The 13,096-nt window shown below is 39.1% G+C and overlaps 1 protein-coding gene across 1 annotated transcript in view; it reads right to left on the bottom strand.

The window, feature by feature from the left end:
• Positions 1–13,096, bottom strand: part of LOC126158058 (Down syndrome cell adhesion molecule-like protein Dscam2) — a 222,721-nt gene that overhangs the window by 124,294 nt on the left and 85,331 nt on the right. Inside the window, exon 11 of the mRNA XM_049916417.1 lies at positions 1,716–1,954. Coding sequence (XP_049772374.1) covers positions 1,716–1,954 — 239 coding nt within the window. The remainder of the gene's footprint in view (positions 1–1,715; positions 1,955–13,096) is intronic.

Below are 13,096 nucleotides of genomic sequence, written 5' to 3'. Positions count from 1 at the left end.
GCCCCTCCATGAGAAACATGACCACACCATAACACCACCACCTTAAAATTTTACTGTTGGCACTACACGCACTGGCAGATGTCGTTCACCAGGCATTTGCATATCCACACCCTGCCATCGGATTGCCACATTGTGAGCTGTGATTCATCACTCCACACAATGTTTTTCCACTGTTCAATTGGCCAATGTTTACACTCCTTACTCCACACGAGGTGTCGTTTGGCATTTACTGGTGTGATGTGTGGTTTATGAGCAGCCAATCAATCAAGAAATCCAAGTTTTCTCATCTTCCGCCTAACTGTCATAGTACTTGCAGTGGATCCTGATGCAATTTGGAATTCCTGTGTGATGGTCTGGATAGATGTCTGCCTATTACACATTGCAACCCTCTTCGAATGTCAGTGGTCTCCGTCAGTCAACAGACGAAGTCGGCCTGTACGCTTTTGTGCTGTACATGTCCCTTCACGTTTTCACTTCACTATCACATCAGACACAGTGGACCTAGGTATGCTTAGGAGTGTGGAAATCTCGCGTACAGATGTATGACACAAGTGACACCCAATCACTTGATCAGGTTCGAAGTCCATGAGTTCCGCGGAGTGCCCCATTCTGCTCTCTCATGATGTCTAATGACTAATGAGGTCACTGATATGGAGTACCTGGCAGTAGGTGGCAGCAAAAGGCACCTAATCTGATAAACGTATGTTTTTGGAGGTGTCCGGATACTTTTGATCACATAGTGTAGATGTAGCCTACAGGAAAATTAGGGACACCTTTGGAGAAAAGTGAATCAACATTATGAGTATCAAGAGCTCAGATGGAATACCAGTAGGTAAAGCAGAAGGGTGGAAGGAGTATGTAGAGGCCCTCAGCCCAGTCCACCAGCTGAACTGCAGTCCTGGCACTGTATGTTCAGACAGCACAATGTAGCTGCACAGGTGTGTTTGTGTGTGTGTGTGTGTGTGTGTGTGTGTGTGTGTGTCCTCTAGCTCATTAAATGATTCTTTTTTGTGTGCCTGTTGATGACTCAACACTTCATTTATTCAGTAAGTGGTCTTCTTACCATAAGCATTTACTCTGACATTTAAGTCGCCATGTTTTCCTGATTATATTAAATCTTGATTTATCAGGCTGAAGTTACGACCATACAGTCTGAATCCTAGGACGTATTTCAAGTGTCAAAATATTAAGGCATTTCACAATTTGACATAAAGTTTAGGCAACTACAGTGATTTTCTGTGCTTAAGAAATAAAATACACAATTCTCAAATCCAGTGTTAGTCGGTGCCCAGTGTGAAGCAGCTACAAAAGATGCTGAAACATTCACTCTCATACTGTGTGTGTGTGTGTGTGTGTGTGTGTGAAAACTTAATATGTGAGGTATGAGATATGAAATGAAAATAGCCTTCTAAACAAACAGATAAGTAGAGAAACAAAATGAGTTGTGAGAAGATCAATCATAAATGCATCAGAGGACTAGAAAGCACTTGAGGAATATGAAAGTCAAAGTTAAGAAGTAAGTCAGCTGACTGAGTCTGCAAAAATTTTCTTTCCTGCAAAATTTCCATATATGTTTCATTGAAATAGATCCTAAAATATTATTATAAATTGTAATGTATATCAACAATTTGAAAATTTTAGTTTTTATCTCTGACTTAGGTTTTACAGACATATCATAAGTACGTTACAATAGATGACTGCAGATGGTGTACTACCTTCCAACTGACATACAATATTTCTGAGTTAATGGCTCTAACTTTAACATCCCTTGGTGGTCCACTGGGAGCTTCTTCAGATGTAGTTACAGAAATGGATTCACTTGCATTGGAGACACCCACAGAATTTTCTGCAAGTACGCGTATCTCATAGCTATGGGCTGGCTGCAATTCTGTAATTATAGCACTTGTCTGACTGCCATCTATCACCATATTATGGCTACTTCCTTGCCAGGAACCTAAAAACCAGTAAAATGTTTTTTTAATTTAAAATTCTCAGGGTACCTGTTTTATGTAATGATGGAAGTAATAGTCATACTGCATATAAAATTGTACATGTTGTAACACATAAAAATAGTGATAAATTTATGAATTTTATCCTCATGACATAAAAAGCAATATTTATCATTATATGTTTTGCATTTTGTTCACATTGCAAAGCATACTTTATAGGTTATCAAAAATTTTGGATAAATAACTCTTGCATGTTTTCTATCAATGATATAAAATGAAAAATAAAGCACGGAACTGGAAATATTACCTTATTTAATCCCTCTCTGCACTCATTAATAATTAAATAAGAAATTCATACCTAGCAGTGTGCAAAATCTTGTTTTGCCCTAATAAATCTGCAGGATGTTGTGGTATGGATATCACAAGGCATGAAAGCAATGGGAAACTGTCCTGATCCATGGCTACTCAACCGTCACCACAGCTTTCACTGGTTGATCAGAGCGAAGGCTAAAGCATACATTTCTCACTAAATATCATTCCAGAAATGTTAAATACATTTAAATCCAGATTAGCATTGGTGAGCCACGCAAACCGCTTCACCCCTGTAGAATGTCCATATACAATGAAACTGCTGAACATTGTTAAATATTGTTGTATTACAGCCCCAATATTGGTTATAACACAGTTCAAGACTAGTTTTTCAAGATTTCTTGTGAAAATAATCTTCAGTGGAATAGAGCAGACATTCCTGTATGTTCACAGGCATGGATGATACCAAATGTTTCAGTGTCCCTCTTACATCGTACATAAACATCTCCTACACGTTGATATGTCTGGCACCTGCCTGAATGACCTGTTGGTAAGTGAGAAGCATTGCCTTCATTGGTTTTCATTGTACTCATACACTGCTGTCAGCACGCATAAATGTGTATCATAGCTGATCAGTTCAAACAATCTTTTCAAAAAGCTCTTCACAGATTGTGAGGCTAAGGTCTTTTTGGTCCTGAATCATGAGCTGTGGGATGCACTTGGTGGCAACATTATGCATTCCAAGATGCTGTGTCAAGATTTCATGATATGGTCCAACTGAAGTGTTACATTCTTTTTCTTTGATTGGCACACACAGTTTCATCAACATTCCTGATATGAGTGGCATCGGTAGACATCTGAGGTAATCCTGAACAAGGGTCATTTTTAACTTCCACCCAGACATTTTTAAACCGTGTGAACCTATCCTAACATCAAGTATGGCTAAAACACTCATCACTGTATGCTTCCTGCATCATTTGGTGTGTCTCTGTAAAGGTTTTCTTGAGTTTCATGCAAAATTTAACACAGAAGCATTGCTTCTCTAACTTCTGCCATCACAGAATTCACAAACTGTGCCACACAACATTCTACACAATACAGCATTGAACAATAACTAACAGGCATACAACAGTGAAACTTACAGCAGTTACACATTAAACACAAGTATGTGCAGGGATGCCAACCACATTTTGCTCCAACACACCATTGGAGCGAAATTATGAATGTTCTGGAAATTTTTGAACAGACCTCATATTTGAACCATTATTTTAATATAAAAATTATTTAATGGTTCTTGTAGGGTCTGCACATTTGGTTTCTGAAGGCAGTGTTTCTCTGCAAGTATGCCCCTATGATAGTTTGTAAAGGGGGGAGGGGATGAACCTGGAGGTATGGAGTGTTTTTTAATATTTTGAAAGATGAATGGCAACCTGCAAGTAGCCGTAAAAAAAGGTCCAGTTTTGACCCTGTTAAAACCTGCCTAATACCAATTTTTAAACCATTTTCTTGAAAGAAAAACACCTGATCACCTGACTACAATGTATTTCTTTTATTCCCAGAGAGTTGAGGGAGGGGGCAGCATGCACCCCCCCCCCCCCCTGCCCTACCCTACTTTCCCCTGCAAATGTGTCCCCTTGTTTCTGTGCCCACTGTAATCTCTGTGCTCTGTGAGGAGCATAAAGCAGGTTTATACATGGATGTATCGGTTTCTGTTTCTCAAAACAAGGAAATGGCTCTGGATAGTGTGTCAGCTCACTTGTCATTGTTGTCCAGCAGTTAGAAAACTTCTTATTTGGATGTTCAGTTGATTTTAATTGTGATCTTTCATTATGATGAGGAACAAATGCTTCATACTTTCTCAGTAATAAATATGGCAACTGACCTTCTACATGATAATTTTATATTAATCCCTATGTTTAACTTGATTGTGACTATTCACCATTCAGAAGATGCTGTTTTGTTGTGTACACACCCTGATTGTTTTCAAATATGGTATCTAAATTTGTGTTAGGTAGACAGGATGGAAACCAGTTACCAAAAAAATCACTGATGCCATAATATTTTAGTTTCTCTAGAATACTGCGAATTGCATGATCAAATACTTTTGACAGATCACAGCATGCAGTTCTAATTTGATTACCAATAGGTGTAAATTATCTAAATATATGGATTCTTTGATTGTATGTTTTCTACAGACTCATAAGCAATAATATTTATACAGTTAGTCTGTTGTTAGGTATTTACACATTTACAGAAATATGAGGGGCACAGTGGAATGTGAATGAAGATCAGCATCATAAGTGGTATTTTTTTTTTAAAGAAAGGAAGAGGCATCACTGTATACTAAGACATATGTTCACTTGGAACCTGTGAGATGTTGCAAGTAAATAATGACACTGTGCAGCCATATTAAATGAGGTTGGTATTGGTATGTAGTTGACCTTAGTACTTCTGGAGCTACTAGCTGTCATTTCAGCCCTCTGTCTACTACTATTTGCTTTATAGTCTTGGTTGTAGTAGTGCCACAGTTATGGTTGACATAAAAGTCGTGCAGTGCATTAACCTAAAAGCCTTAAAACAGTTGCCAGCAAAATATCTTCAAGTGTTAAAGAAGATGTTTGCTGATAATTCTATGTCATGTGATTTAGTTTCGCAACAGCACAAATGCTTTTCTAAAGCCTGAGAAGAACTCAAATATATTGAACATTCAGATCAACTTTTGTCAACAAGAACTCAAAGAAATATTAATGAAACTGCACAGAAATACCAATGTCTTAGCAATCAGATGATCACCAACATGTTAGATACTAACAAAGAAATAGTAAGATAACAATTTTAATGATAAATTAAACATGACAATAGTTTGTGGAAAAATGGTCCCAAGAAACCTTACTCAGGAGCAAAGAGATTTGAAGAACATTTGCTCATGTCATAGAACAAGTAGACATTATATGGATCAACTTGATGAGACATGCAATATTTTAATCCCAGGTGGGGTCAGAGCCATGATAAAATTGTCATTTAAGAAATAATATATTCAATTCAGGTTGGCATCAGGCTTAACTACATGAATAGAAAAAGGATATGAGGGTGAATCCAAATATGAAACACAATGTTCTAAGTTCTTAGGTGTTTTTTATATTAATACGAACCTGAAATGTAGGTGTTGCAGAATTCCTTAAATCCTCAAGATCTGCAACTTTTGTGTTGCAGATGATATCAGATTTTTGAGATGGAAATGTCAAAAAGCTGACTTAGTTTTCTTATTTTTATCCACTAATGTCTTATGGCATTATATTCTGTGGTAACTTGTCATTGAGGAAAAAATGTCTGTTACACAAGAGTGTACCATAAGGATAATATGTGGTGTCCACTCCATAATCTCTTGTCGATAGCCCTGTGCACCATTGTGCATACTGTCAATACAGTAATTCACTCCTTTGTGAGGTCTGGTGTTAGCAGCCAATCACAGTTTGAAAACGATTGTAAAATTCATAAATATAATACTGGAAAGACCAATGATTTACGGTATCAACAACTCAACATTAGTATGGCATAGAAAGGAGTAAAGTATTCAGTGTGTTTTGTGTGTGTGTGTGTGTGTGTGTGTGTGTGTGTGTGTGTGTGTGTGTGTGTGTGTAATATTCTGAATTGCAAGCATGTTGCTATATTTTTCAAGAAGAACATGGGCTGTAATTCTAAAACTGACTCTTTACACATGATATCAAGAGGTCATAATTTTGGTACTTGGAATATGTAAATAATTAATGAACATCACTGGTGATGAAAGAAGATTTTTCCAGTATGAACTGAGAGAAAATGATCAATCAGTGCACTAGAAAGACCTCCAGCTCTCCAAATGGAAGAAAAATAAATGTTTAAATCAAAACTGAAGGTAATGATAGTTTTTCCTCTTGATACTGAAAGTGTTGTCATGATTGAGTGAGTGTCTGTAGGTCAAACCATTACCCAGATACACTACAAAGAATTGCTAATCAAGCTGTGGGGAAGAGTAAGGAGAATAAAGTTGCTTGTTTGGTTGATTTGGGGAAGGGGACCAAACAGGGAGGTCATTGGTCCCCATCAGATTAAGGAATGATGAAGAAGAAAATTGTCCATGTCCTTTCAAAGAAATCAGCCTGGCATTTGCCTGAAGTGATTTAGGGAAAACACTGAAAACCTAAATAAGGATGGCCAGATGGGGGTTTGAACTGTCATCCTCCAAACTGTGATTCCAGGTGGTAATCACTGCACCACCTCAATCTGTACTGAGGAACAGTAGATTAGATTTATTATAGAAAAAACTCATGGATTCTGCACCAGGGTAACATGTCACCTTACAGGTCCCTGTCTGTTGAGCAGTTTTTAATGATCAAAAGCATTCCTATGCTCCAGCATTCTTCACATTCACCAGTTCTTGCTCCATGTTATGTCTGTCAGTTCACAGAAGTGAGAAGTGCACTGAAAGCAACGTATCATATATTCAGTCTGTAAAAATGGTAAAAGAAAAAATGATAGAGTTGTTGGACTGATGAGCCATAACATTGTTTTCAGCAACAGAAGGCATGTATGCAATTAATATACATAAGGCAAGAGAATATGTTGAAAGGGGTAAAAGTTAGTTATAACTCAATTGCAGTAAGTCACATTTCTTACACCAGTCAGATTACTGAACAGTCACACTTACAGGGAACCCCTTGAGTGCAAGGTCACAAAAGACCAATGATTTGTACAGCATTCGATGATCTACACATTGCCTACCTCACAACCACAATTTTGGTTGCTAATGGCAACAGGGGGTGGGGCTGGAAGTATCAATATTGAGCACAGCATGAGGCTACAGACCATAGTTGAGCTACTTAATCTCCAAGTAACTAACTGGAGTGCTGCAGTGCTAGTGGTGTTGACACAAAGCAAAGCAATGGCAATGATAAAGCAAACATTGCATTATATCTACAACAACAGTTTCAAAATTTAACATTTCACCAGAAAGCTGAATCAAAGAATTCTGAAAAGTGAGAAAGAGATAGCAGGTGAAATATTAGTGATTCTGCAAGATGAGTCAGTGGCAAGTGTTGTGTTGTATATGCACAACTGTGCGGACAATGTACATGAGAAATAAAGTGATGATGATATGTGCTTAACAAGTGAAAGTGACATTGAAACAAGTGTCACGCCATGTAATTCATCATCCTTTTTGGGAACTGAGCCACAAATCCCACCTGGAGTGAAATGTAGTAAAGGACAGTCACTGTACTAAACATAATTACTTCATAGAAGATCATTCACAGTATAGTAAAAAATCAGATACAAACAGATTTTGAATAAGTCTGCAGCAACACGACCATGTAGTGCATAAGGAAAACTATGGATATTCATGGGAGGACGTGGCACACTTGTTGCAAAAACTGGTGTTTGTGCATTTCAAGGATGGTCGGTACAATTTACAGGATGTGCATGATAGTGACCTACTATGTTATGCGCATCAGACTGCACATGATGTAGATAACAATGATTACAAGGGAAGCAGTGGATGGTTGAATAACTTCAGATAGTGTAACAGAACTGAAAGATGTAAGACAATGGAAAAAATAAGAAAAAAAAAAAAAGAAAGGGAAAAAAACATCAACTTGATGAAACTGCATATTCAGCTCAAAAATTTATTGATGAAATAACCAAACTTACCCATTATTCAGCAATGATTTCAATTATTTTACTGAGTGAGGAGGCACAGTGGTTAGCACACTGGACTCACATTCAGGAGGATGACAGTTCAAACCCACATCCAGCCACCCTGATTTAGGTTTTCTATGATTTCCCAAAATTGTTTCAGGCAAATACCAGGATGGTTTCTTTAAAAGAGCATGGCCAACTTCCTTCCCTAATCCGATGGGACGGATGACTTCTCTGTTTGGTCCATCCCCCAAATCAACCAACGAATCAGTTGGTTTAAGCTCTGACCAACTGGAATTTGAAGAGGAAATACATATGAAAGGAAACCTGGAAATTGGAGGTACCAAGGGAGTTTTATCAAAATCAATTAACATCAATGCCTTAAGGCACTCACATGCAATTATGCTAACTGTTAATCTGGATGGTAAATTGGCTGGAAAGTTATTTATTGTGCTGCAAGAAGTTGGAGGTGCTTTGTACCCTACAATTCTTTCACATGTACATAATCTTGCAATGGAAATAGGGAATATTTACATCATAGCAAGCAAGAGTGGTAAAAGGTTGTAACAGAACAACAACTATGGTATGAGCACTGCTTTTGGCCAATAGCTGGTCCAGATAATTTGCCTCTGCTTCATTCCTGGTCTGCATATAAGAATCATACTCCTTTAGAGCAAACAATCCTTCCTGAAACGTGCATAACATTTTGATTCATACCACTTGGAACTACTGGAGAAATTCAGCCTCAGGATGTTTTTCTTCGTGCCTATAAAACAAATCATACACTACCTGCAACTACACCTTAGAGGATAAACAGTTGCTCAATAAGCTCCATGACAGACTGTTTCTCATTTGGTTGCATGCCATCACATTTCATCAGTTCTCATCACCCTGGTACACGAATATGATTCTGAATGCATTCTGTTAGAATGGGTATGTAGCTGAACATCCTGCATTTTTTGTAACTCCCAAGAAGTTCACCTTCGATCTTGGTGGTCTGAACCTCTGTGATCACTGTGGCATGCCATTTTTCATCCAGTGTTCACGGTGCAAGTTAATGGTTTGTTTTTAACATTTCTTGAATGTCAATGATGTCCATTTTGTGAAGTGTAATACATACATACGATAGAAGCTTGATCTCTGGACCTCCTGGATATTCATATTCTTTTGCCTTCCTGATACACATGGTGAGTAATTAGCAATTAATATTTTTCCTGTTGTAATTGTTTACGCAACACTTTCAAATGAGCATTACTAAAGATTGAACTTGTGACCTCACACTCAAGGGGTTCTTTGTTAGAATGTAAGTGTACAGTAAAATTAATTTGTTTGATTAACATATTCTCATTAATACTTGCTGCTAATGTGTTCCGTCTCCTGTATACCCCTAAATGTCCTTTTGCATGTGGAAACTACACAGAGTGAGTGGTCCAGAGTTCAACCTTCACTCAGATTCTGCATTTTACCATGTGAGCTCTGCTTTAAAAGGCAATTATCCTCAACATAGGTTTCATTGTGCTCACAAGTGCTATTTTCCACTGTCAGAGTCTTTATGCTCACAAATTTAACCAGCACATAATGCCCTTTTATATTTGCATCAGGTTTCAGGGCCACTGGAGTGAAGGCTGTGTTGTTTGTTGCTTGTTTTTATCATTAGACACTCATGTAAATGTCTTTTCTGTGTCTTTTGTTAATGAACATGTGTTGATTTCTTCTCAATATTGCCTTAAGAGGAAGCTTCTCCACTCTTGCTGTTTTCTTTTACAGAAATGTGGTGAACCAGTACCACAGCAATTTACATGTACAAAGAAATAAATTTTATATACATTCATGTCATAATGAGAAACAAAGTACGGCTTTCAGCTAGAGAAAAAGTTGGGAAACAAAAGAAACAGCAATCAAAGATGCTCTCATCTCATTGTGCCTACACATAGTAATATGGTTAGAAATATAAGTAAAGATCTGGCAGAATGTAAATATTTCAGAGATAAAGGAGACCACTCACTGAACAGCAGACATACTATGTCCATTATCAGCAGTAATGGCCAACATGCTTATGGAGACTTTTGAAGAAGAAGCTCTCAAATCAACAGTCTACAAGACCTCTTGCTTTTTTCGATATATAGATAATACATTTGTTATGTAGTCACATGGATGACATCACCTTCAAGACTTTCTGCAGTGTCTGAACTCACTGCACCAGAATTTCAGGTTCACAATGGAGGTGGAAGAAAACAACCAGCTTCCATTTCTATATGTTCCCATCAAGCGAAGACCAGACGGCATACTAGAACACAGTGTTGACCATAAGCTGACACAGTGAGAAGGTGTCCTGAGCACACTGGCGCACAGAGCACACGAAATCTCGGAACTGACAGCCTAACATCATTTACAGGCTGTGTTCTGAATGACCGGTTACGACAACCACCAGATAAAATGCTCCTTAAGACCAAAGAAGCCGAGACTGCAGCCTTCTGAGGATGAAGACAAACCAGCTGCGATGGCAATTATACCACACATTGGGAACACAGCAGCCAAGATGGACAGCATACCTCAAAAATATAATGTCAAGTGTGTGTTTCACCACCAAACATAACCAAGACATTATTAGGCTCAGTCAAGGATGACTTAGGACTACGGAAATTGGGAGTATATCACATTCCTTGCCAGTGCAGGAAAATGTATACAGGCCAGACCATCTGAATGGTATGGGAGAAATGCAATGAACATAAATGCCATACAGACAATGCACAACACCACACAGACAATGCACAGCTGACCAAGTCCGACATGGCAGAGCACTGCATCTAACATGGACATGACATAAACTACGATGGCGCAAAGGTGTTACAGAAATCGAACACCTTATGGGACCATATCCTCAAAGAGGCTGCATGATGAGCTAATAGGTAGACAGCAGTTTCCAGTTAATCAAGGCCTTGGTTCCAGGCTTATGATTAAAATACAATGACAGTCTACATGCATATCCGCTCCTGTCAGGACATTTGAAACGGAAGACACATTGTCACAATAGTGGCTGCGTTCCAGAGAGGGCCGTGGCTGTAGAGGGACTGTGATCCATGATCTGCCGCAGAGCACAGCGCTTTCCCCACCACCTGGTGCCACACTTCCCCCACCACCATGCTCAGACTCACAAAAGTGCCACAACAGAGGCTGTAGGAATGGGGTAAAGATTATACAAAGTCAGCACCCATAAAAGATCAATGAAACTCTAGGAACACCTAAAGATGGCAAGAAGTCAGCTTGCTGAAATATCATGCCTGTTGGACGACGGCACCTGGCTGAATACCCGAGAAATTAAAAAAAAAAATGTTTTCATTCAGTTTTGTGTGTCTGTCAACAACTAAATGTTTCTGCCATTCATTTTGTAAAAAGGAGAAGCCACACAGCAGTTGCTTAATACACAATCTTTTATTGTGTACATAACCAGTTTCAGAACTCTTAAAGTTCCATCATCTGGTCTAAAAAATAAAATCACTTAACGATCTGAGATCATCCCTGCCCCCCAGTGTTGTCATGGAACCAAAGGTTTCATGTCAAAAGGATAAAAGGGTTACAAATTTCATAAGAACTGTTCTGCTATACTGAGTTCCCTGCTGCATGTCCAAAAGAACAGTCACCATGTAGATATAAAGAGTATATCCGAAATGACTGTAGGAAACCAGAGGGCTGGCAGAGTAGGTTTGACAAGCATATTTCACACAGCAACCCATGTCCACATCCCTTAGAATACAGTGCTAGGCATTGTTGAACAGCATCGTGTGGCGCCAAAAGGGTAGGCACACAATGTGCTATCTGAGGCATCATGATAGCAGGCCTGCAGGGCAACAATTTCAATGTTTTTATGACATCAAGGTAAAAGAGACATTAGGTTGAAGTTTTATGACATGCAAACCCTGTACCTGATATATTTGCAGATATTCCAGGCTGGCCAACACTACATATTTTCTGCCTCTTACTGGGATGTGAATGCATTGCTTTTGACTGTGCAAATGCCCGTTTGATAGGTGTTGCATAGGAGGCAGCACTTGTGCATACTGCGGACTCTGTTTTGCCCTGGGTCAGTTTGTCATCAAACAGGGACACTCTTGTGTTTGTTACTGTGTTGAGTAGACAGGAACTGGAGTGCTGTTCTAGAGTGAAAGGGCAGACATGCTTATAGGGCATGCTTATGGGGCAATAGATGGAAATGCTCATGCTGCCCAATGTTTGTACATTTGGCAGTTTCTGAATCATCGAGTGGCAGATCCACAAACATTTAGTTTCATCCTGTGGTCCCTACAAAAGACAGGTTCACTTGAGGTATGTTTTCCACCGGCATGTTCTCATAATGGCTCTGTGCATTTAAGACCCACTTCGAAAACCAGTGTATTCATTTTGTGTTAAGGGTGAGAGGGCCTGACGGACATGGCTGTCAATGCACAGTGCATACATCAGGGCTTGAGTAGGAGACATTAGCATTGCTGGAAAAGCACACCCTCAATAAGCTCATGGTATGTTACATGAGAAATGGGCATAAGCCTTTCCACAATTTGGCTTTTGTGGCATGAAGATGATTTGCACCCTTATCACCTCCAGATACCCTTGACCCAAACTATTTTCTACATCAAATTGAATTCTGTCAGTGGTTTTTGAAAAGGTATGCCATTCAATGGGCCTTTCTGAACCATGCAATTTTTATGGAGGAGGCATCCTTTACACAAGAGGGTATGTACAACAGCCACAATCAGCACATGTGAGTAGGGGAAAATCTGCACGCTGCCTTTGTTCATGGTCACCAACATCACTTCGCTGTCAACATTTGGGGTGGCTTGGTAGGTCATAATCTGGTCAGTCCATACATGTTCCACCCAGTGACTGAACACAAACAGATACTTAATTTTTTTTGTGAGAAACTCTGCCAGAGTTGTCGGAACATGTTCCACTCAACATGTGATGGTGAATGTGGTACCACCATGATGGTGCACCTGTGCACTTTGCAAGTGCTATGCAAATGCATTTGGATAAAGCCTTTGGTGAGAACTGGATAGGGCACAGTGGGCTGGTGTCATTACCTGCACATTCCCCCGACTTGATGCCCACTGATTTTTTTTCTTCTGGGGTCACCTGAAACCTGTCGTCTATGAAACACCCATTGAGACTGA

This window comes from Schistocerca cancellata, chromosome 2, assembly GCF_023864275.1.
Source record: "Schistocerca cancellata isolate TAMUIC-IGC-003103 chromosome 2, iqSchCanc2.1, whole genome shotgun sequence".
Classification (NCBI taxonomy): domain Eukaryota; kingdom Metazoa; phylum Arthropoda; class Insecta; order Orthoptera; family Acrididae; genus Schistocerca; species Schistocerca cancellata.
Note: the sequence above shows the minus strand (reverse complement) of the source record. Positions and strands in the feature narration are given on the sequence as shown.